At 41.4% G+C, this 26,606-nt stretch overlaps 1 protein-coding gene across 1 annotated transcript; it reads right to left on the bottom strand.

Moving 5' to 3' along the window:
- On the bottom strand, positions 1-26,197 carry LOC124281154 (mediator of RNA polymerase II transcription subunit 24-like). The gene is given in 24 exon segments (XM_046717185.1): positions 1-495; positions 896-1,041; positions 2,009-2,083; positions 2,447-2,534; positions 2,876-2,928; positions 3,905-4,068; positions 4,070-4,137; positions 5,060-5,300; positions 6,181-6,350; positions 6,977-7,076; positions 7,540-7,658; positions 7,660-7,710; positions 9,384-9,504; positions 10,153-10,295; positions 17,302-17,404; positions 18,414-18,500; positions 18,925-19,052; positions 20,599-20,712; positions 21,488-21,647; positions 22,918-23,041; positions 23,619-23,952; positions 24,179-24,261; positions 24,669-24,838; positions 26,084-26,197. Coding segments are annotated over 23 exon segments (2,964 nt in total). The 5' UTR covers positions 24,823-24,838; positions 26,084-26,197; the 3' UTR covers positions 1-357.
- Positions 26,198-26,606: the final 409 nt, after the last annotated feature.

Raw genomic sequence — 26,606 nt, forward strand, 5'->3', positions numbered from 1 at the left:
TTATCAAACAATCTTTATACAGTTAGAATGAAATATTTACAAGTAACAATCAAGACAACTGTACAAATTTCCCACCACTCTTCTTCAAGGTAACACAAATCCCAAACTTTAGGAGTCTGCTTCAGATTTGTTTGAGGTATCTGAACTTCCTGTTCAAAATTGATAGCAGAACAATTCAGCCAACACGACCAATTCCGTTTAGATGTTATGTCACTGAATGATATTTCAGTTACATCATGGCATGCTGGAGCAGAGTCTGAACTGGAAGAAACCCAGATGCTGCCAAATGCAGCATCATAAATGGTGCCTACAATCGTGGCAGCTGTGAACTGTAACCTCTGAGTCACTAATCTCCCTTCATTCCTTGAGAAACCTGGAGTTGTGGCAGACGACCTTGGCTGCAACCTTCCTGCCAGTAGCGGTGGACATGTCGCAGATCTGCAGCACCTGACTGTTGCTGTACACACCGGGGATGGTCTTCATCATCTGGGGGAGCTGTAGTAGACAAACACTGCAATTCTACACAGCCTTTTTCCACAAAACCATCTCTGTTCTATACAGTGAGTGAGTTTAGTTTTACACCGCTTCTAGCAATATTCCAGCAAAATCACAGTGGGGGGGGGGACACCAGAAATGGGCTTCACACATTGTGCCCATGTAGGGAATCAGTAGAGTGGCCTAGTAGTCCGAAAGTTTGCTTGTCAGGCCAAAATATTGGGTGTGAAGCCCATTTGTGATGTCTTCTGCCATTATAATGCTGGAATATTACTAAAAGCGGCATAAAACCGCACTTAATACAACATCAACAATCATAAATTACCAGTCCTCTCACCAACTTAGTTTGCTGCAAATAGATGTAACATTTCTAAAGCAGCATTATGCAATATTAACTCACCATTTTAGGTGGCATGAACTGCAGAGCAGATTGGGAGTATTGGGGTCCGCACTTGATGGCTTCCTCGATGAAAGACACAATGAAGCCTGTCCTAGGGGTGAAACTACCATCGTGGATGATGGCATTCATCAGTTGGAACAAATTCACTGGAAAAACAACATTACACCTTATTTCATACTCAAAGGATACTCGCAACAAACTGAAGTATGTTTAAATTGGTATCTTACCCATCTGTTACTGCAAAAGTTGAAAAAGAATGTTAAGATGAATAGTATTTATTCAAAATGTTCAAGCACAACACTTTTACTTCAGTCAATTTATTATCAGCATGTAATGACAGCTGTGGTCCATACATGCTAAACGAGATTGAATCCCTCCAAGAGTATCGTTAACTGAAGTTTTTGTATATTTACCAAAGCTGTCTGTGAGGTGCTAGCAGGATTACTCTACCATCCCATCATCCTTGCTTCCTATTCACTGCACAGTTAACAGAGGCTCGATCATTTACAGACTGCCGCCATAAAGCTGAAAGATTGCTGACCCTTGAAGGTCCGGGTTAGAATAGGTCTTCAGCTGAAGTTTTGTATATTTACCAAAGCTGTCTGTGAGGTGCTAGCAGGATTACTCTACCATCCCATCATCCTTGCTTCCTATTCACTGCACAGTTAACAGAGGCTCGATCATTTACAGACTGCCGCCATAAAGCTGAAAGATTGCTGACCCGTGAAGGTCCGGGTTAGAATAGGTCTTCAGCAACCCATGCTTGTTGTAAGAGGCAACTAACGGGATCGGGTGGTCAGGCTCGCTGACTTGGTGGACACATTTCATTGGTTCCCAATTGCACAGATCGATGCTCATGTTGTTGATCACTGGATTGTCTGGTCCAGACTCGATTATTTACAGACCACCGCCATGTGAAAACTAAACTCACTCACCATATAGCTGAAATATTGCTGAGTGCGGCGTAAAACTAAACTCACTCACTCACTCACTGAAAGATTGCTGAGTGAGGTGTTAAACAACAAACAAACCACCAGGCTCTACTTTAGCTTCACTCAGTTATCCTTAAATTACCACCAATAAAACATGGAGAGACTGCGGTAAAGGACCCACCCAGAGCCTTGTTGAGGGGTTCCTTGGTGTCGAACGTCGGGGACGCCTCACCATCCTCCTTCACTGAGATGTCCTCTGTCATACATCACAAACAAAACATGGAATTCACAATGGTGGAACAAACTGATGTGTACATACGTTCAATAGCAAACCAAACGCTGATTTATTTAAAACAATATGTAAACATATATTGATGCTTGACTTTGGTTGTTATATTATTCTCTTTGGTATGTAAACAGCTACTATGATATATTTCCTATGAAGCAGTTAGATCCATGGTCAGTTGAGATAGAAATTTCAGAAAACTGTTGATTTCCATAATCATGAAAATACTTAAAATCAAATCCCTTGACATGTAATGACAGCTGTGGTCCATACATGCTAAACGAGATTGAATCCCTCCAAGATTATCGTTAACTGAAGTTTATGTATATTTACCAAGATTGAATCCCTCAGAGTGTAACGTCAACTGAGGTTCATGCATTTTCCGTACTTTGGCCGGCCGCACATCAATCTCCTCTAGTTCCTGTAAAGAAAAAATTGTTTTGTACGACACATTGTAACTTTGTGGCAAATTAAACCAAATGATTTGGGGGTTTTCAACTTGTCATGGCTTGTCAGCTGTAGGGGTACAATCATAAGTGATCTAGGTTGATGGTTTTACCCAACAAAGTATCATTATGGGACTTAAACAATCATGAGATTCTAGCGTGTCTGACGCTGCACAGCAAATCGCAGCATCTGTAATGGATGACAAGGTCAACACTATACTACCATGTCAAGAACCTCACATCAGAGGGTTTGTTCAACAATCAATAGTGAATCAATCAGAAGAGTGAATCAATCAGAAGAGCAACTCAACCACACCTCCATCTCCACTTCTTTCCTTGATCTCTTTCTCCCTCGTCGTACAAAGGGCTCTGTAAAATACAGGGTTCATTAACTCCAGTGTGAGTATTACGCCATAATGAACTGACATGTACATACTCATCAATAACTGAGAGGGTGAGGACCTGGGAAGTCATCTCCACTCCTTGCACCAAAGTGGGAAATTTAACCCTGTACTTGACAACATAGACATACATTCCTTCAGTGCCATTTCTGGCTATCCTGATCACTGTGTTGAGACAGGTATCAATGGTCCCTTTGTCACGAAGCAGAGTCCCATAAATCACAAGGCCACCCTTACACATTACATCATAGCCATGCAGGCTTTCAGTGCCATCAATGCCTTAGAAAAATTCATGAGGGATTTTGCTTTGATTGGTGATTATTTTTTTAAACATTTCCTCTTGCCTTTAGGCTTTCTGAGGACAAAAATCCATGCAACCTGCCCTGCAGTAAGACGGTCAATACAATGTGACTGGAATTGATGGGCCAATATCATGAAGCAGGGTCCCTTATATCACACCCTTATATCACACCGCAAGTACCTTCTAGCCGCAAGTACCTTCAGGGCCACTCCCAGCCTCCAGTACCACAGTCAATAAGACAAGTGAGTGAGTTGGGTTTTACGCCGCATTTAGCAATATTCCAGCAATATCACGGTAGGGGACAACAGAAATGGGCTTCACACATTGTACCCATGTGGGCAATAAGACAAGACTGGAATCAATGGCCAAAAACAAGTTTTGCCTCCACAAGAAGCTACGTACCTCCAGGGCCCTGAATCACACACTCACGAGGACACACCTTCAGGACCACTCTTGGCCTGCAGTGACGTTAGTCCCTAGAATGAGACTGGAACCAATCTCTACAATAAGCTAGACTTGGCTAAGCCTCAACAAATAGCCATGTTTAGTCAGGGTACGAAATCACACACTCACAAGGATAATGAAACCAATCCACCCAATAGGCTAGACTATTAGACTAGGTGTCCACAGGGAAGCCACGTACCTTCAGGGCCGCTCCTGGCCTCCTGGGCTGCTGTGATACACAGGACACAGAGCTTGGCGAGCGTGTATCCGCGGGGGTCGATCATGAGGTGGAGGCGTGTCTTGGTGTGGAGGATGCGGGGCAGCGTGTGCAGCAGCAGACTGAGAGTCATGTGTTCCAGGTCCATGGAAGATGGAGAACACCAGACTCAGGGACTGACACAGGTCCTCCGACTTGTTGTTCTCCAGCATTTGCTGCAACACAATCACAGGATCATCTAGTCCATGTAGGGTTAATTCAAACGTACGCTGGATGGACGAAATATACTTCTGAAACTGTTGCTTGGCAGAATTTGCTGCAAAACAATCAGGGCCTAGACTTCCAAGCTCTCTTAGCACTAAGATAGTCGTAAGTCTATATCGAAATCTAGGCCCAGGGGATCAATTATTTGATGTAGGGTTAATTCAAATATAGCCTGGATGGCTGGAATATATTTTCCGTAACTGTTACTTGGAAGCATTTGATTCTTTAACTGTTGCTTTGCAGCATTTGCTACAACACAATCTGAGGATCAACTTTTCATTGTAAAATTAATTTTAAAGTAGGTTGGATGGCCACAATATGTTCTGTAACATTTGCTTTGCAGTATTTGCTGCAACACTATCGGGGGATCAACTTTTCAATGAAGAGTCAATTTAAAAAGTAGTCATGACGGATATATTTTCTGTAACGTTTGCTTGCAGCATTTGATGCAACAGGAGAGAGGACTTCTGAAGACTATAAACACCATCATATTAAACATCCTATTCAAGGCAAACTGCCCACACAAGTTCACAACATTCCCCTCACACAGCCAGCCAAACCTAACAAGTCACCAGTGTCATTCTTTCACACATCCAGATACCAGCTCACAAATCACAAAGACTATCCTCTTCCAGTGAATCAAGCAATAAAAACTAACCAGGACCATCCTGTCACACAGCCAGGGTCATTCTTTCACACATCCAGATACCAGCTCACAAATCACAAAGACTATCCTCTTCCAGTAAATCAAGCAATAAAAACTAACCAGGACCATCCTGTCACACAGCCAGGGTCATTCTTTCACACAACCTGTCATCTGCCCAAAAATCACAAGAACTGTCATCTTAATCAAGTCAACCCCTAACAACTCACCAGGACCATCCTCTCACACAGCCAGTCGGAGCCACACAGGTTGAGCAGCTGCTCCAGGGTGTGGAGACACTTGAGGTCGATCCATCCCTTGGTGAAGATCTGGGTGAGCGTCTGTTGCAGCACATCACTGGGCAGGGCCTTTGGGGGAATGTGGATGTGTGCCGTCTGACGCTGGGGATGGTTGGTCGGCAGGATGTCGTTGACGATCTTCTCCATCACAATTGACATCAGATGGTTTCGACTGAAGGTGGGAATGATATTTGACTACAGCACAAGCAACAATTCATTTCGTCACGATCCTGATCTCATTCAATTCAGATTATTTTACTCCATGGAGTGAGTGAGTTGGGTTTTACGCCGCTTTTAGCAATATTCCTGCAGTATCACGGCGGTTACACCAGAAATGTGCTTCACACACTGTACCCATGTGGGGAATAGAACCCGGGTCTTCGGTGTGACAAACAAACACTTTAACCACTAGGCTACCCCACTGCCCCTTATTCTATGGAGGTGTCTTCAGATGTTCACTTGGAAATATATCATATCACACTATGAGATCTCATTTAATGAGATTGCAATGATCCCGAATCCTCACGTGTCATCCAAAATGTCCATATAAAGGAAACTACATTTACAATGAAAACACACATAGCAACATACATGTAACGAACTGGGTTTTTTTCATCTCAGCCACTAGATTCATATTTGAGTCTAACTGTACCTAAACCCATGAAGGTCCAGGTTAGTTATGGTCTTGAGCAAACCCCTTCTGCAACTTATAAGAGGCAACGAATGGGATCAGTCATATTGCCATCTCATCCTACCAGGTACCCATTTAAAGCATCTCTATTAGAGTGAGTGAGTGAGTGAGTTTAGTTTTATGCCGCTGTTAGCAATATTCCAGCAATATCACGGCTGGGGACACCAGAAATGGGCTTAACACATTGTACCCATGTGGGGAATCGAACCCGGGTCTTTGGCGTGACGAGCAAACGCCTTAACCACTAGGCTACCCAACCGCCCCCATCTCTATTAGAACTGTTACTGGTGATTACAACCAAAATTAATTCAGTTAGAAATCTTATCCCCACTTGCTGCAGACTTTGGACTGAATATTTAACCTTTCATTAGATGCTGCGGCCTCTCCCTTGATGGGTTTGGTGAGATGCTCCAACATCAGCAATGGCTTCTCTCGTGCCTCCTCGCCGACGGTGTTCATGTAGCTGCACAGCCACACACATGCCACCACCGGCAGACAGCACATGCGGCTCTTCACGTGGTCCAGGATCACCTGAGCAGACAATCCACACATTTTACTTCCTCCTAAATATCTTAAACTGAAACAATCACTTGGTATTCAGCATAGGTATTAGAAACCTCATATTACCATGGTATGGTGCCAACAAACCAAGAATCATAGCCAGGGTGAAATTGGGATTCAAACCCGCAATCAATGTCTCCAGCATCACAATAGAAGGTGCCACAGCACCTCAGCCACCCCAGTCCCCAGTGGCCATCTCAGCACCTGAAATCCCAAATACAGGAACCGCCTCCGTGGTGTAGTGGTTAGAGCGTCAACCCGGTGAGCTGAAGGATGTGGCTTCGATCCCCTGACCGCGTCATACCAAAAGACGTTAACATATGGTACTAGCTGTTCCCTGCCTGGCGCACATCATTAATGGGTACAACAAGGACTGGTCGGCTCAGAGTCAATATAATGTGTGTGAGTGGGGTATTCATGCTTAACTGCGGCATGGTATCTCAGTGAGCTAGCACTATAAAACCAGATAAAGTCGGGGCTAGTACAAGCAGCTGCATATACACATGCACACGCATGCACATCGTCATATGAGCGAAATATTCTTAAGTGTGACATTAAACCCCATTTGACCTCACCCAACACACAGTGAGACTGACCTTGACAGACTCTGCACTGACTGCCCCATGCTCCCAGGCAAACAGTACTTCCTGTACGGCGAAGGGGGTGTTGTTACATACTTGATGCCACCTAGTCACACTGAAACAAACCGAGGATGGAGAGTGAGTCCTGAGTCCTAAAGTCGACAACAGCTTCAGATTGCACTTGTGACAATAAGGTTGTTTAATGCCACAAGGCTGCAGGGGCGGATACAGCTTTTTGAGAAAGGGGGGGTGCACACTCCCCCTCTGGATCCGCCTATGGGCTATACAGCAATATTCCAGCTATATGGCGGCAGTCTGCAAATAATCGAATCTGGACCAGACAATCCAATGATCAACTTCGTGAGCATCGATCTACGCAATTGGGATACAATAACATGCATCAACCCCGTCAGCGAGCCTGACAACCCAATCCCATTAGTCATCTCTTACGACAAGCATGGGTTACTGAAGACCTGTTCTCGCCAGATCGTCACAGGTGTCGCAAAGATTTCTTTAACTCCGATCACCATGACAACTCAGATCTCTACGACAACTCCGATCTTTTCAACACTCCTAACCTTGTTCTGAGTTCTCCTCCTGAGGTGAACTGATGGAGGAGGTTGTCGACCTTGTTGGGGTCGTTGGGGACGCAGATCTCCACGTTCTTGTATTTCCCATCTTCTGGCAGCCATCGCTGGCGCCCACTGGATGATGAATGATTCAGAGGGATCCTTCAGATTTGTCACAATCTGCAAAAATATCATTTAAATCTGCCAGATTTTCCAGAATGCATTTCAATATAACAACTTACCAAAAGTAGATCATCAAGATTCCAGATTCTTTATTCAGTATCAAGGCCTCCAGCCAGCCAGAGTACATGTATATTATTATTATATTATATTATATATATATTGTGTATATATAGTCACAATGAATATCATTAACATTTATAAAGGTTAAGTTTCCCATCACCAAAAGTAAATATAGTGTTGGTACATAGCAGATCATCACCGACAACTGACAACAGATTACAATTTCTTTTCACACAAAGTATTCAGATCATCCATGCAATTAATGCATATAACATACATCTACAGAATCCCAGAGGCTTGTAACACAAAATACTGGCTTCACGGTATATATAGTCACTGACCAGGTGTTAGCACTATATAAAAAAGAAAGTGATGTTATGAGGCCAACACTCCAAGTTTGTTTCAGGGAGAATTCAACAATACCCATTATCTTGCCTCACACATAAATGTTGTTTTCTGATTGGCTGAGCACTCTTCTATTATTTTCAATGTACCCCGCTTACAAACGAGTAACATTTTCTATATACCCCGCTGTAAATGCTGAACTCATTTGGTACTTCGTAGTAGTAAGTCTTTATCTTGAATAACATTGAATCACGTATGATGTACGGAAATTACCGATATTTTGCGAATTCAAATCGATGTAAGGGAGATAACTGTTAATTTGTTTTTCTTGTCGTCTGGTACTCCATACTATGATCCGATACCTGTGCTTCAAACAGTTCCAAATTACCATTGAGGTGTTCAGTAAGATAAATATGTTGTTCACTGGTCCCTCGGGGCCCATGGGTTGATGTACCCCTCGAGACCAGTGAACAACTCATAATGTAAATACCCATATAAAACTACACATGCATTTCAAGCCAATAGATTTACCTACAAAAATCGAAGCTGTACTTTAGGAATTCAAACCCACACACTCATAATGAGGCTCACAAAGTCAGCAATCTAACTCACTCAGCCACCACGGCTTTCACAGAATGGAATACTTTGTGCTACCCCACCGCCCCAGTGCTGTGGTGAAATGTAACAGGGTTGACTACTGAGGGGGAAACAACTATTGTGATAACGATAGTTTATTGAAACATACTATTGAGATGGTGATAGTCTGTTGCGCCCCAACTATTTTTTCTCCTTGAATTGTCTCGTTTAAAGTCATTTCCAAAATGAATGTATAGTTCATATCAAACAAAAACAATCTGAAGTAGTTTTAGTCTCTTTTAATAACTGACAAGAAACCTGAAACCCAAATCAAGTTTGTTTAAGAGGTAACAGGGGCGGATAACTCTAAATCGAAGTGAACGAATCTGGTACTTCCTGTATTTTGCTCTGAGCATTTATCAATGGAAGTCAATTACTAAAGTATCAAGTCACACATACTATCAATGCATTAATAATTTTTTGTTTCTACCATCAATTCATTGCTATCGAAGACTCAACAATTGCAATCTATCAATAGTTCGAATCATCGCTACAGCCTTTGTAACATAAGTTATATATTTGTAGTTTACTGTGAAAGTTTAATCCCAAATATAACATGTTAAACCCCTCAAATATTCCAACATGCATGTATAAGATAGATGACTACACAGTGTAGCAGCTTGACTCACCTCAGTGCCATACAGCTGGATAATGTGGCACAGCATCAGGAAGGTGATGTCAAACAACTGGGCCCGAGTTTGAGCAGCCTTGCCGCCATCACCCATCGCTTGACGTGCAAACTCATTGATTCTGAAACAGATTGTACACCATCACAAATATAAATTCAAAATAACACAACATTTATTTCTAATTCCTAACATACAACACACAAAACATAAAATTCATATAAAAGCAACAAGTTGTCTTCTGAACAGTATCAAAGCGTTCCAATTGAATGGGTTCTTAATATCAGAATAGCAAGATGTTTTTACCCCCTCCTTGTTGTAAGATTCATATGAATATCACACCCTGTTGATCACACCTCTGTTGTGTCTGTTATTTAACGCCAATTTTTTAGCAATATGACGACGGTAGGTATATACTCTGAGTCTGGACCAGACAATCTAGTGATGGACATAATGATGGCATTGATCTAAGCAATTATGATACGATGACATGTGTCAACAAAGTCAGCGAGTCTGACGTCCTGATCCCATTAGTCGCCTCTTACGACAAGCATGGGTTGCTGAAGACCAATTCTAACAGTTCTAACCAAGATCTTCACAGGTCATTTGAATACTGCTTAGTGTGAGGATATACAATAAATGAACTCTTCTCAAACATAGAAACAAACACTTGAGGACAAGATTTCCAGCAATTGGAAAATGTTCAACTTAGACTGCTACAACGTTGAAACGTTCAACCATGTTACAATATTCTACATGATTTTTTACCCACTTGATCAACTTGACAGCAAAGTTCTGTAGTTCTCCCATCGCTGCACCGGCTGCTAGAATAATCTCAAAGCTGCGTCCCGACAACATGTGATTGAGGATCCCAACCAGAGGGTCTTGATTCTTCTGGTAGTCTGCGTCAAGGGTCTGTACAGACAGTGCAACACTCACACAATAATACACACACACAGATGCATGCTGGGAGCAGAATATCAACATATCAGAATAAGCTCGTTAACAACTAGCGGATACATGATATTGTTTCCATTCACCACGCTATCATCACAGCAAAATATATAGTCAATATTGTCCATTAGTATTCCGATTTCTAGTAAATATATATTAGGCCAGTATTGATCTGACCAGATACAAGTACCACAAAACAAAATATCAATATTGAATTTTTCTCATCGTCATAAAAATAACCAAATTCAACAATTACCCATTAAATGACAATAAAATTTAAATTCTCAATGAAAAATGCTCTTAACAAAATCTCCTCAAGCACTATTGACATTTAATAACTGTTTCAGCATAAAGTCCGTGCAGCTACTGGGTTGCAGGTGACTGATTCATCCTACTGATCAAAGGTGTTTAGTAGCTAGCTGTGGGATATAGCTCGTACTACATGGGAAAACTAAATATATTCCCCCGCTTCACTTGTCGCAATATTCATACAACCTATGTTTTATAAAGCTGTTCTTCAAAGAGGTTATCTGTAAATATATTCCAAAAGTATTCTATACATTTTAAAAACGAGAAAATAAAGGTATTCCTTCCTAAGGTATTACAAAATCGAATGACCTTTTCTAACTGCCGATGGTGTTCTAGCATATCCAAAGATCAAGCTCGATGATGGAAAGCAGGAAGAAAATATGATGAATAACTTCTTTGAGTGGCATTTTAGAAGTCGGGAAGTAAACACGGACAAATTTATGGATAACAACTTCTTTTATTTTGTGAGTGTGCCGTTTTTGTACCGATTCTTGTACAGTAGGCTAGCAAGGCAAGAATCTGTACCGAAACATCACACTCATTCCTGCAAGACAGCGGCACAAGAATCTGTAACAAAACGTCACATTCATTCCTGCAAGACAGCAGCACAAGAATCTGTACCGAAACATCACACTCATTCCTGCTAGACAACAGTACAAGAATCGGTACCGAAACATCACACTCACAAAATAAAGAAGTTGTTTTCCATTAATATGTCAGTATAATGTGATGAAAACTATTGTTTCTGCATTGAATGTTAAGGCAAGGCGTCACTAGGATAACAGATTAATAATCAAGCATGGCTTTGTTAGCTAATTAAGCAAATCAAATAGTCCAGCGAATGGAAAATTTTTTTCATGTTGAACATTGTCACAATTTTAACTAAATAGGAAGAATCCATCTCAAGAATTATCATTCATAAGTTTTAACTTGTATCTTCACCTTAGTCAAATTTCCAGATACAATAAAAACGTACATATACGTCACATAACAGGACATCAGCTGCTCCGAGTTCTATAACTCTCCTGTGTCCTGAGTTTTGTTTTAAGCCACTTTTAGTAATATTCCAGCAATATCACGGCAGGGAACACCAGAAATGGGCTTCACACATTGTACCCATGTGGGGAATCGAACCTGGGTTTCGGTGTGATAAGCAAACGCTTTAACCACTCGGCTACCCCACCGCATCTCAATTTGATGAAAACAACAAAATTTAGAGAAGTACCAATAAGACCCAAATACTACTCTAATTATTGACATGTTTTCTTAATTTCAGCGTAATATCAACTGAATGTGCTGTGTTAAACAACCCTAAGACAGTATAGTTATATGTGTCAGCTAGCAATATTTTTGGCTTTGCTACAATGTGTGGGTCAGTGATTGATATAGTGAGCAAACTATCAGGATACGATGACAGCCAGTCAACCACATAACCACCCCATACATTATCCGCCCCTAACCACCAGCTCAGGATACATTCTAATTTGTTTTTTTCTTCTTTTCTTTGTTGTTTAATTTTAATATTAGAGCTTTATGGCGGCGGTCTGTAAATAATCGAGTCTGGACCAGACAATCCAGTGATAACACCACGAGCATCGATCTACACAATTGGGATACGACGACATGTGTCAACCAAGTCAGCGAGCCTGACCACCCGATCCCGTTAGTCGCCTCTTCCGACAAGCGTGGTTACTGAAGATCAATTCTAACCCGGATCTTCACGGGTCCTAATGTCATCTACCCCTAAGGAGCACCATCGAAGGAACATTTGTGTTCTTTGTGGGTTTTCATGTGTACAAATTAACTTTGCCACATCATGAGGTTAAATAAGAAGCCAAATCATTGTAGAAGGCTGGCATTTGATTGGCTCAAGTGCCTTTGAAGCCCTCCATAAGACTGGACAGTCAAGGTTCGCCTTTAATCATGTGATGTGACCTTCTATACAGGTGTTGTCAGATTTCAAAATGTAGGTATCACAACGGCATAAATGATGATTTTGTTCCAGTTATAAACAATATCACAAATCTCAACTGCAATTCGTTCTTAGCTTTCTTCCCTGACCCTTCTACACATAACCTATCACAGATTTCACTTGTCTGACATTAATCTATTGCTGCACACCTAACGGCCAAGTCCATTCTTGAATATCCTTAAGTCCTGATATTCTGATAAGTTAAGACAAAGTGGCCACATGCATATGGCTATCTTAGAGCTAAGGCCATCGTATGTCCTTGTTGGAGTACGAGAGAAATGATGTCGTAGCACTACAATCACTTTGTGCAGGGCCCCGTTCCTCAAAGCGATCGTAGCGCTACAACAGTCGTAAGTCTATGTTAAAGTATGGGAGTTACGATCAACTTTGCGCTACGATTGCTTTGAGGAACGGGGCCCAGGTGGCCGCAGAACATTAATTGACCTTCACATACATTCAACTAAATCAGCTGTTAAAGTCGTCATGAGTTGAATATGACATAAATGAGCGATTTACGAAGTCAGTACATGAGTTTTACGTGGTGGGATTGAGTCTAAGATGACAAAAAAAAATGAATGATTTGCGATTTTGTGGGCTGGAGCATAGCTTCATGCAACATACCATGCAACAGGCGGTGAGAATCACATTTCACACAAACTGCCATGTGGGAAAGGAAATATCTCAAATACTCTCTCTTACGACAAAAATAAAGCCCAAACTGCAGTTTTAAACTGGTACATTCCTGGAGTCACCCAGCAGGGAATAAAATTGACAAGCTCTGTACAAACATTTGTATTTAATCTGTTAACTTTGTCTAAGGTTCCCAGTGATAAAGATGTTATTATGTGAGAGCATACGGTGTCTGTGTGTCTATCTATTAGTGTCAGTCTGTGTGTGCATGTATTTTGTGTGTCTGTGTGTGTATCTGTGTGCATGTATCTGTCCGTGTGCATGTATCCGTCTCTGTGTGTATTCGTCTGTGTGCGTGTATCTCTCCGTGTGCGTGTATCTGTCCGTGTGCATGTATCTGTCCGTAAGTGCGTGTATCTGTCCGTGTGCATGTATCTGTCCGTAAGTGCATGTATCTGTCTGTGTGTATATATCTGTCTGTGTGCATGTATCTGTCCGTGTGCGTGTATCTGTCCATGTGTGTGTATCTGTCCGTGTGTGTGTATCTGTCCATGTGTGTATATCTGTCCATGTGTGTGTATCTGTCTGTGTGTGTATCTGTCCGTGTGCATGTATCTGTCCATGTGCATGTATCTGTCCATGTGTGTGTATCTGTCCGTGTGCATGTATCTGTCCATGATGTGTATGTATCTGTCCGTGTGCGTGTATCTGTCCGTCCGTGTGTGTGTATCTGTCCATGTGCATGTATCTGTCCGTGTGCATGTATATGTCGTCCGTGTGTATATCCGTCTGTGTGTGTATCTGTCCATGTGCATGTATCTGTCCGTGTATCTGTCCCGTGTGTGTGTGTATCTGTCCGTGCATGTATCTGTGTGTGTGTGTATCTGCCCATGTATCTGTGTGTGCGTGTATCTGTCCATGTGTGTGTATCTGTCCGTGTGTGTGTATCCGTCTGTGTGCGCGTGTATCTGTCCGGTATATGTATCTGTCTGTGTGTGTGTATCTGTCCATGTGTGTGTATCCATTCCTCTATGTGCATCTGTCTGTGTGCATGTTGGGCTGTGTGTGTGCATGTTGGGCTTTGTCTGTGTGTGTGCATGTTGTGCTGTGTCGTGTGTGTATCCGTGTTTGTGTATCCGCCTGTGTGCATGTATCCGTCCTGTGTGCGCGTGTATCTGTCGTGTGTGAGTGTATCTGTCCGCGGAGTGTATCCATCGGTGTGTGTTATCTGTCTGTGTGTGTGTGTGTGTATTTGTCGTGTGTGTGTATCTGTCCGTATGAGTGTGTATCCGTCCGTGGTGCGTGTATCTGTCCGTATGAGTGTGTATCCGTCCGAGTGTGTTTCTGTCCATGTGTGTATCCATTCGTGTGCGTGTATCTGTCCGTGTGCATGTATTTGTCCGTGTGTGTATCTGTCTGTGTGCATGCATCCGTCTGTGTGTGTATCCATCCGTGTGCATGTGTGTGTATGTGCATCTGTCTGTGTGCATGTTGGGCTGTGTCTGTGTGCATGTTGGGCTGTGTCTGTGTGACTGTGTGTGTTTGTGTCCGTGTGCATGTATCTGTCCGTGTGCGTGTATCTGTCCGTGTGCGTGTCGGGCTGTGTCTGTGTGTGTGTGTGCACGCGCGCATGCATTTGTCTGTCTCTGTGACAGGGACATGTGTGTGTACCTGTGTGTGTGTGTGGCTGTGTGCACCGGAGTTGTCAATAGAATGAGCATCTATGTGACTTTTCACAATACTATTTACACCAGAGCAAGAGAATTGGGTCTTACACAGCTATTGACACCAGAAATAGTCTCACAAATTGTACCGATGAGAGGAATCTAACTTTTAGACGTTTATGATGTATGAAAGCTTTATCGATTAGGATAACAGTTATTTTGTCCATAAGATCCGCAGACCCCTGAGTCAACTCTTTAGACCAAGCATTAGATATTTGGACTCTGTCATGGCCAGATTCGGAAACTTGCACCACAGACAAGCAAGACGACTATACAGGGACACAGATTCTAAACAGATGCGCTTAAACTCTTCCTAGGATATACTACATGTGTCAAAACACCAGTAAACATTTTGTGCAAACTTTCATAAACATAAGGGTTTACTGTGCATGTTCAGTTTGTATGAGGTTTCTGTTTATTATTTTTAATGCCAATCTCAGCCTTTTGATGGCAGTCTGTACAATAATGATGATTTGAAATGTGAAACTAGTTAAACCGAATACAACCTAAATGCTGCTTGTAGTTAAGTATGCTTGACTGCAGCCTACAGGATGTAAGTTATAACTAAGCTCAATGGTATACATTGCTTTTGTCTTGTTGTTGTTGTAAACATTTATAGATCAAACTGACAGCATTAGAAGCACTAACTCGCAATAACTACCTTCAATATAAAGAAAATAAAGAAAACAAAACCTTATTTTCAAAATATTTGAAAATATTTCATAATACAGTTCTAAACATTTGAAATCTTTCTTACATAAAAAGGATGTTTTTGGTCTATTTTTATTTTTATTTTTCAGAAATCATTAACTTCCAACATTTACTCTTTCACTTCATGGAACATTAAAAATGCTACCAAGTACTGATAACATAAAAAAATCGTATAAATAATATTAAGTCAGAAATCACCACCAAGGCTGAGGAAATTAATTATTGTTCAGGCACAAATACCCATAAAACTCCCAGTATATATTTCTCATCCCACATTGCAAAACTAATAATTAAACCCCTTCTCCTGCAAGGATGGGTGTTGACATAGGTGTGCCAGATGTGGGGAATATGTCATGAGTCTAATCCCCCATGACAATCAGCTGACACGCAAACTGTTCACTGACAATGTCACAGCGCCATGTTGTACATGACAATCGTGCAAGTGCCCAGGTCTGTTTCAGACGACCAAAATAAGTCGTGCATGCTCCGGGAAGGGTGCCCACAGTCAGATTCCCGCTGTGATCGAGTGTTTAGTCTGCACTAAAACTGAATAAAACAGGATATATTCTCTCTGGTAGAACACTATGGTGAGTGAATAAGGTTTTATGCTGCTTTTAGCAATATTCCAGCAATATCAAGTTCGGGAAACCAGAAATGGGCTTCACACAGTATACCCATGTGGTTAATCGAACCTGGGTTTTCGACATGACAAGACAGCGCTTTAACCACTAGGCTACCCCACCGCCCCCGAGAACAGTAAAGGCAGGCTAGTCCAATGACAGGCCTAACAAACAAAGAGCCTAACTGTGAAATGTGTATGTTATTATACTAAACCTATTCACTGGTTTAAATATCTTTATATATTGGACGCATACACACCCCAAGAAATCTTCTCATATGTCTTCAAGGTAACATTATAGTAAGTAAAATAGACAAATAGTATAACCCTACCAGGGATGGAAATAACTTTAAAATTGATAGTGTACTCCGGTACAGTGGCACATGTAAAGTCAATTGTCCTGATAATTTTTCCACTATTCCGACCGTTTTCTTGCTGATTTTTTAAATAAACAACATAATTAACATTGGAAAGTCAACTGGACACCGGTACAGTGTGATATACAAATTTGCTTGCCCAACAGAAAAAAAACACTTGACTCGGACGTCGGGCAATGGGTTATTTCCACCCCTGCCTACCTTTGATTTTGGGACTGGTCATTTATCATTGAGAGGGGAGTCCCAAAAGACGTTAGATGTGCAGTTTTCTGTAAAGTTTGCTTGAGTGCTAACACATAAAGGTGTCCTCTTTCTTGACGTTTGATGTCGTAGGATAATTTTAGTCTCTATATTTTCTAATGTGTCAGGAACATTTCACTTTTGTGCTTAACTTGGAACAGACCCTCAGCTGACCATCTGCAGTGAGCACCCTGGAGCTGCCCCCCACAATACGCAGACATGGGCACTTTCTACCGTACTTACACATAGCCTCACGTTATTGCTTGAAGCCAAATGATAGTGGAGGCAACAAAAGTGTCGACAATAACGACAGGAAGACGAGACTAGGCAAACGTAAAGAAGCCAGAAAGCACTGTGTGTCCGACAGTGGAAGAACTACCTCTACCTTCAGAATACTCGTCACAGTCATCTCGGCGCGCATTATTAAGCTCACCGTGCCGCTACCCGAACTACATTGCTCGGGTATGCGGTGCTCACGCTCGCTGTTGCTGAAAGAGATATAAAGTAGCATTTATATGTGTTTCAGCATTTATAAGGAATATCCGTGTACTCGAAATAGGGCTGGAAATTATGAAGATAATAGCTTTAATATGTCAAACAGGTGACCTCATACCTGGGTTTGGGGGTAACAACATGTAAAGGCCATGTAGGTGTGTTTGTACCTGGGTTAGAGGGTAACAGCTGGTAAAGGTCATTAGGTGAACTCAAACCTGGGTTGGAGGGTAACAGCATGTAAAGGTTGTTATGTATTTGAATACGAAATTAACACGTATAGCGTAATGGGTTATCTCTCTTGGAAGCGCACATCATACAACAGTTCCGGTAATAAACTTGCACAAGGGTTCAGTCGTGTTTGTGATAGCTCTTGTGTATAAGTTATATTTGTGTTGGAACCCGAGCCTGGGGACACTAAAAAGGCCATGTAGGTGTACTTGTACCTGGGTTAGAGGGTAACACAATGTAAAGATCATGTAGGTGTACTTGTACCGGGGTTAGAGGCTAACAGCATGTAAAGATCATGTAGGTGTACTTGGTTTAAACATATTTTTATTCAAATTAAATTGAATAGGGATCGGTGAACAAGCTGTAAGCTTATCTTAACACCTAGGTGTACTTGTACCGGGGTTAGAGGGTAACAGCATGTAAAGGCCATGTAGGTGTACTTGTACCTGGGTTCGAGGGTAACAGCATGCAAAAGGTCATGTAGGCGTACTTATTACAGACTGGATTATAAAACCTTAAAAGGTCATATATGTGTTTTTAAGGGTTAAAAGATTTACAGATCATATCAGTGTACTTATTAGGGGTTAGAGGATGTCAGTTTTAATAGGCCATACAGATGTATTGCCGTCGTACAAAACAATCTCAGTACTATGACAGTTAGACGTATTTACTAAGTTATCACTTAATATGGAGACACAGTCACCTTTGCACCAAGTTTGCTTTGTAAAACAGCACTGAAGACCACAAGGTGTTTGTTTGTGTTAGAGAGCTTACCGTCTATTTAACAGACGCTGCCTCTGGTTGTCTGACAGCAGACTAAACCTGTTACACTCGTGCAGCAGCTGGCCCAGACACTCGTACCTGCAGGGAAAATGGCAGCCTGATATTACATTCATCAACAGAAACATAGCATTGGTAGGCAGCAGTTTTAAGACTGACATGTAATAAATTTTCCTCTAAACAGTAACATTGAAATATTTTCCACTGAATATTAACACTGAAATCAAAATGATTTTAACAAAAAATTGTCATCACAAATGAGATCATTAACAGAGCCATATATGAATATTGCTACAACTGAAAGCGTGGTCAAAATGCAAAGATCAGATCAAGGTCAAAATGCAAAAGTCAGATCACGGTGAAAATTGCCTCAACCCTCGGTGAGAGAGGGTCTGTGCTTGTATTATCAATCACTGAATTGTCTGATCCAAACACTTATTTATAGATAGTGTGGCATTAAACTTTAACCAAACACAGCGCACATGAAGGTGAAGGTTACACTTACTTCTGCTTGATATCTGTGAGGTCCAGGAGGTGGATGTAGTTGAGGATCATCTCGAATCCCTGCTCCAGTTCTGCGGAGAAATCCCGGCCTGAAGACTGGAGCTGCATCTTGACTAGGATCTGTGGCAACTGTGGGATACACAGGGTGAGTCAGCAAGTCAGTATGTGAGTTATTGAGTCAGTAAGTCTGTATGTGAGTCAGTAAGTCTGTATGTGAGTCAGTAAGTCTGTATGTGAGTCAGTAAGTCAGTGAGTAAGTCAACGAGTCAATTAGTCTGTAAGTCAGTAAGTAAGTCAGTGAGTCAGTAAGTTAAGGGGGCAGTAAGTCAATAAGTCAGTAAGTTAATGCATCAGTAAGTCACTAAATGGGTCAGTAAGTAAGTCAGTAAATGAGTCAGTAAACAAGCAGTTGTCACTAAGGTGACATAATCCCCCACCACAAATTATCAAATCAAACTTAAAGAGTAATGAAAGTGAAGGTCATAGTTTACAACCTCTCTTGATATCTTGCTCTGCTCTGTAGCTGTTCAAACACACAAATATTTTCAAGACTCACTTTGCCCTTGATATGAATGTCGTGGTGTATGAAATATGCAAAAAATAGTAATAGAGAAATTGCTTATCAAAAAAACATTCAAGAGAAGTCTTGAAGTCTATGAAGAAAATCCAGTGAACCATTCTTGAAATATCTTGCTGACAATCTTAACATACTGAAATCTTCAAAGTGTCGCTGTGACCTTGAAAATTAATTGAAGGTCACCAAATTTAACTGGGCCCTGCGCCTTCCCTATATGAAGCCTGGTATCAAATATGATGAAAATCCAGTGAATGGTTCTTGAGGTATCTCGCTGACAAGCTTAAGATGCAGGCTAACATGTTGAAATCTTCAAAATGTTATTGTGACCTTGAAAATTATGTGAAGGTCACCAAAATCGACTGGGCACTGCGCCTTTCCTATATGAAGCTTGGTGTCAAATATGAAGAAAATCCAGTGATTGGTTCTTGAGGTATCTCGCTGACAAGCTTAACATGCAGGTTTACATGCTGAAATCTTCAAAGTGTCGCTGTGACCTAGAAAAGTTCGTGAATTTCACCAAAATTGACTGGGCCCTGTGCCTTCCCTATATGAAGCTTGGTGTCAAACATTAAGAAAATCCAGGGAACGGTTCTTGAGATATCTCGCTGACAAGGGTAAAACGTTAAAGTGACCTTGTGACCTTGAAATGAAGGTCAAGGTCACCAAACCTGACTGGGACCTTTCTTATGCTGTGATGAACCTAGGTACCAAGTATGAAAAGAATCCAGTCAGTGGTTCTTAAGATATTCCAATTCGTATGCGGACGGACGGACTGACGGATGGAGCCTAATACTATATCCCCCCGCTGCCGCTGCGCGTTCAACAAGTCAGAAGGTCTATATAGAACAATTTTTTATGGATAACAACTTCTTTATTTTGTGAGTGCGACGTTTCGATACAGATTCTTGAACCGTTGTCAAGCAAGAGTGATGACAACGGTACAAGAATCTGCATCGAAACGTCGCACTCACGAAATAAAGAAGTTGTTATCCATAAAAAACTTGTTCTATATTGTACGTCTCAACTTCTAAAATGCCACTCAAACAAGTCAGTAAGTCCTTGAGTGAGTCAATACGTCAGATGATGGGTACTACTCACCTTGAGGAATGTAAATGCTGCCCACTTGAGCTCCTCCTGTGTCTCGTGTGAGTCTACAAGACCCATGAAACATGCACGGAATATCTCCTGATGGAGCTGTGGCCATGACAGTTTCTGCAATATCAGCATTAAAATACATCAGCAATAATACAACAAGTCCTAATTCTCAAAAAGGGAGATTCGGAAGTTTCTTAGTTTGTTGCTCTGTGCCATACTTTGTAATATTCCAGATATATGGCGGCGGTCTGCAAATAATCCAGCGATCAACAGCATGAGAATCAATCTACCCAACTGGATATACAATGACGTGTCAACCAAGACAGCGAACCTGACCACCCGATCCTGTTAGTGGTGGTGGAATTGGGTTTAACGTCGTGCTTGAGAATATTTTGCTCATATGACGAAGTGCATGCATGTGTATGTGTATGTGCGGCTGCTTGTACTAGCCCAGACTGAAGCTGGTTTTAATAGTGCCAGCTCACTGAGATACCATGCCGCAGTGAAGCATGAATACCACTCAGACACATAATACTGACTCCGAGCCGACCAGTCCTTGTTGTACCCATTAATGATGTGCGCCAGGCAGGGACCAACAAGTACCATATTTTAACGTCTTTTGGTATGACGCGGTCGGGGATCGAACCCGCGACCTTCCTCACTCCGGGCGCACGCTCTAACCACTACACCACGGAGGCGGTTCGATCCCGTAAGCCGCCTCTTACGACAAGCATGGGTGACTGAAGGTTCATTCTATTGACAGGACACAATTTTGAACATTATGGAGATACACATCATATACATATATGTGTACTATAGGCCTGTGGCCTCTTCAGGACAAAATAAAGATTGATTGATGGAGATCATGAATAATCATGAATAAGGCAGTTACCATGAGTCTTGCAATGACAAGGATCTGGTCAACGAATGGCTGAACTTCATTGGTGGAATTAAGCACCGCCTCCAGTGACACGAGGGCGTTGAGGGTGGGACAGATGGGTAGGTGGGGCACCCGCAACACCGGTTCACTGGACAGGGGAGCTTCCTGCAGCCTGAAACAAATCACCAAAATGGTTTCAAAATGTACTTGCTGTTGTCTTACTGCACTTAATTTGAAATCCCAGATAAATCCTTGCACACTGCATCCTTGGGGAATCAAACCTGGATCTCAGGAGTGACTCTCTAACACCTGACTATTGGGCTATACTGATCACCCTAGCATCAACATGATGCAAAAGCTGAACTCTGAATGTAAAACAATCTATTCACATCACTCAAAACGATTTTACACATAAGCATGTGCTTGTTGAAATAGAGAGCTAGACACAGACAGACTCCAACTTCACATGTGAAGTCAGTTCCAGCCATTCACCGGTTGTTACTTATCTGTTAGGGGTGTCACAATTCACTTCGATTTGATACGATTATCGATTCAATTTTCAATTAATTTCGATTCGATTCACCACAGCTAAGGACAAAGTCAAATTTGTTGTTATATCAGTTTAATTTTGCAAACTTTGAAAAAATTGGCACAATACACAGTTAGAACACTGGCAAGACAAGTTGTCAACAAATGAACCGAACCGAATCATGACACCCCTATTATCTGTGTTGATACATGAATGAGTGAATGTTGTGTAATGTAGACCAGCAATATTTCCGTGATACCATGGCAACCAAGAAGGCAAACCCAGGGATTTACATGGAGTCCTGAATTTGAGGGTCCCTGGGACTCATACTCTTAATTTTCAGGGGTCCTGGACAACAAAATGGGGGTCCCAGACACTTAAATATTACTATTAATACTGTTAATACTGTTATTGTATTGTGTATCATGATCATGACATTGTTACAGTAATTAAATTGCAAATGATACCATAACCCAGCTAGTTGCAAACTCAGTGATAACTTATTGCTACTTGATTGGAAGTTTTACAAAAGGTATTTGGACTTTTCCTGCGTCCCCGTGGATGCGATAATGAATTTCGTTACGTCCATTATCAATTTTGATACGTATAGGACGCAGGAATTCGTGTCCCGTAAATCTCTGCAAACCAGAGACTGATATCATGAGCAACTCTCAAAAGCCTGAGCACTTGAGTGAGTGAGGTTTTATGCCGCTTCTATCAATATTCCAGCAATATTTCTGGGGGGACTCCAGAAATGGGCCTCAGTAAATAATGACAGTCAAGAAGCACAGTTACCAAACCTGTAGCCATCTCATAAACAAGCACGAGGGACTCAGAACCTACTCTACCCTGGTTAGATATCAACAGGAAGCTAACTCTTTGAACATAATCGTGAGAGGTAGAAGGGCGCCACCTGGAGAGTGAAGCGAGTGTTGCGGACACCTTCTCCCTGGTGGAGTTGGGGATGACATTCTGCTGTAGTTGACTCAGTGTGCCTCGCACATTCAGCTCCGTCTGCTCAAACTCCCGGTAGACATCTGCAAGTGGACAACTTCATGCTTCATCATACTTGTGTAATCCAAACAGATAATTTTTGAGTGAGGGAGTGAGTTTAGTTTTACACCGCACTCAGCAATATTCCAGCTATATGGCGGCGGTCTGTAAATAATCGAGTCTGGACCAGACAATCCAATGATCAACAGCAAGAGCATCGATCTGCGTAATTGGGAACCGATGACATGTGTCATACTGTCAACCAAGTCAGCAAGCCTAACCACCCGCCTCTTACGACAAGCATGCGTTACTGAAGGTTCAGTCTAACCCGGACCATCATGGGTGAGATAATTTAGAAAATCATGTAAGTGGTTTTATTTTGTCTATAAAAGAGTTTATAAAGTGAATTAGTGAGTGGAGAGTTTAAAAAGTAAGTGAGTTTTTACAACACTTTTAGCGATATTCCAACAATATGACATTGCACTTGTATGGGTAATCCAACCAAGGTCTTCGGCAAGACAAGTCAGCACCTGAACCACTAAGCTACCCTACCGGCCAAAGACTTTATAAAAAATAATACAAATTTCAAATAACAGGAAACAACACCTAAACACCACTGACCTGTGACCTCTGACCTTGAGATCTGCAACAAAGCTATGACAGTAGACTTTTCCAGGATCTTGAGAACAGCGTTGCTGGCGTTCTCGATAATGACGAGCTCCTGATGCTGCTTGCCTTCTTGCAGCTTCTGCAGACACTTGAGGATGTTGAGGAGCAGCCAGTGCACCAGCAGCAGCAGCGACTTGCACAGCTGTAGCCCACTGTCAGGACCGTGCGTGAAACTCAACTTGGTGGCGAATGTCTCCGCCAGGTCTATGAGAGCCACTATACAGTAAGGTCTGGAGCTGTCATCAAAACTGGAGATATGTTTCAACACAGAACTTGTTGGAATAACCTGAAATAGCAATAGACAACAAGTAGATTAAAGACATGTGGCTGTAATGGCAGGATTATACATAGGAGTATGCAAGTGAATGAATTTAGCTTTACATCACCTTTACCTCAGAAAAGGATTTGCATTGTTTGTTTGAATTGGCACACAGTAACATTCATGCATGTGACTTGACATGTATTCAGTTAAATCAGACAAGTGATATGGAAGCTGGAAGTAAATGTTTTACCTGAGACAATACTGCATGTTTAAGATATGACATCACCAAAGTGTTTGGGCTACTACCAACCAGTGCTTGTTGTAACAAAATATCTGCAAGAGAAAACAGATCAATAGTTAATCTCCTACATCAAAGAATATCATGCAATTGCACATAAATAGGCAATCCACCAAATATAGGCAATATTGAGTAACTAGCTAGTAGCTGCTAAATCTGAACAATATGTTAACGTCAAGTTTTGGCCATATGATAGAGCTGGATTTTATCACGTCATTTAAACTCCACAATAGATCACTTGCCATATCTCTAAATTGTTGTGGTTTTTTTGTGAGCTGTGTCCAACTGGCAGTCCTGACAAGTTTGGTTCAAGTAATTAAAACACCACTTTGGAAATTACCTTGACCTCCTCTGAATGTTAATTATGCAAAACATACTTTGAAACAAGTTACTTTAATTTTTCACCACACCAGGGTCTGTGCGACAATGGCATCACACTAACCTGCCAGATCGCAGGATTCTCCACTACATGATGCAAGTATTCGCTTGAGCTGGACACCCCATTGAATATCTGACCACCTCTCCCTCCAGGCCCGCATCAGGGTCAGTTTCACTTGATTAGTCAAGCTGCTCAGCTCCTTGCGCTGTGTCTCCATCTTGCTGGTCAGCAATCTGAAGTATATCACAATTATCTATAAACTACCATCACGTTACGTCTCTGACTGACCATAGCAATAATAACAACAATTGTCCTTGTAGGAAACTCATGCTGCATGTAGGATCTAATCTGCTTTACCAACTTGAAACTTAGGTATGAAACAAGTTAATATAATCATGCTAATGACCAATGCTTTATCCTGAGACTAAGGGTGCTCTTAGTGATGAGGACAACATTGTTTATCTTGATGCACACGTACAATGTGGTAGTCATTTTCCTATTAAAAACTTCAAACAATTTTGAGGATGGTCTCCAAATATTATTGAATCTTTTTATGACGATTGTGAGAAGGCTAACTTATATCTTAACTAACAACTAAGCCTATGGAAAGTAAACAATGATAAATCATGGGTTGGTTCATGGACAAGGGTGACATACTCAAATGACTAGAACCGACCTGAACCCCACTGACCATAAGGATCTAAAAGGCAGTTTCTTTAGCCAGAAACAATGGTACACTTACAGAATACCGGATACCTATCAACCATATTATTTAGTGTCTATCCCTAAATCTTACCCTAAACATAAACCTTACGCTAACCCTAAACCTTACCCTAACCCTAAACTTTACCCTAACCCAAAGTAAACTCGCGTGCTTTCAAAGATGGTAGAAGGTATCCGGTATGCTGTAAATTGTAATCTTACCGAAACAATTGTTGCTACAAGCTAAGCCTGAAAAACTGTAGTCCAGCATATAACTAGACGATTTTGCACTATACCATTATTACCAAGGTGTGCTCGACCTTGGCTGGAATACGAGTTTATTCATATGAACTAGAAAAACTGCAGTGTTTCGGATAAATTGAGAAAAGGATGAGGCAAACGTCACTAACAGTACGCGTTGTCAAATGTCTCGAGCGAGTATCGATAGTGACAGATTAACCGCTGTTCAGTTATGCATCAAAATTAATATTTGTTGAGAACATCAACTATATTTCTAGGTAGTCTTACGGGAAATCATCAGGTTCGGCGTAATGATAACATATGGGGTATCTAACATTTTAAATGTATTCAAGCACATATTTTAAAAATAGCAATGTCAAGATCTTGCACAAAGGCAGACAAAATCATGATGAGATAAATCACTTGTAATATTTGTATTTATGCAGTCATATAGTGTTCTTCCTTTGGTGATTGCATTGCACACAATTTCTGACATTGCATTAAAACAACTGACGAGTTTGTACAGAATGCCTTACCTTACTGACGCATTTAGAATAAAAATAATTTATTTCGGCGCCATATTGGCTTTGCCGGTACAATCCGAATCGAAGTGGTAAGCATTTTCGACTCGGACAACAGCGAGAACCCAACTCCCAACAGCGACACCTCACGCCAAACAATCTCTACGATCATGCGGACGACCACAAAGGAGGCACGCGATGTACTGAAGCTTACGAAAATCGCCGAAGAACGTCGAAAGTAGCCGACAAAAGCAGACTGGTATCTGTATAAAATTCCGGACAGGTTTATAACCAGTTTATTCCGGGCAAACCACACAAATTCAGCTTTACCATTTATGAAGTAGAATGAGATCAACCAGCCGCTTATTTTCAATGCAATACAATTAAAACATTGTTTAACAATGTGTAATATATTTCACTCATACAACACTATTTAGTTGCACTTAAGTGCCATTTCAACCACAAAATTTCTACTTGGGAGTATAAATTAGATATAACTGTTTTTATGTCATTTTTAAAGGTTTCAATTTAACTCACG

Source organism: Haliotis rubra, unplaced genomic scaffold (genome assembly GCF_003918875.1).
Source record: "Haliotis rubra isolate DU_JTF1 unplaced genomic scaffold, ASM391887v1 Scf108, whole genome shotgun sequence".
NCBI classification, from domain to species: domain Eukaryota; kingdom Metazoa; phylum Mollusca; class Gastropoda; order Lepetellida; family Haliotidae; genus Haliotis; species Haliotis rubra.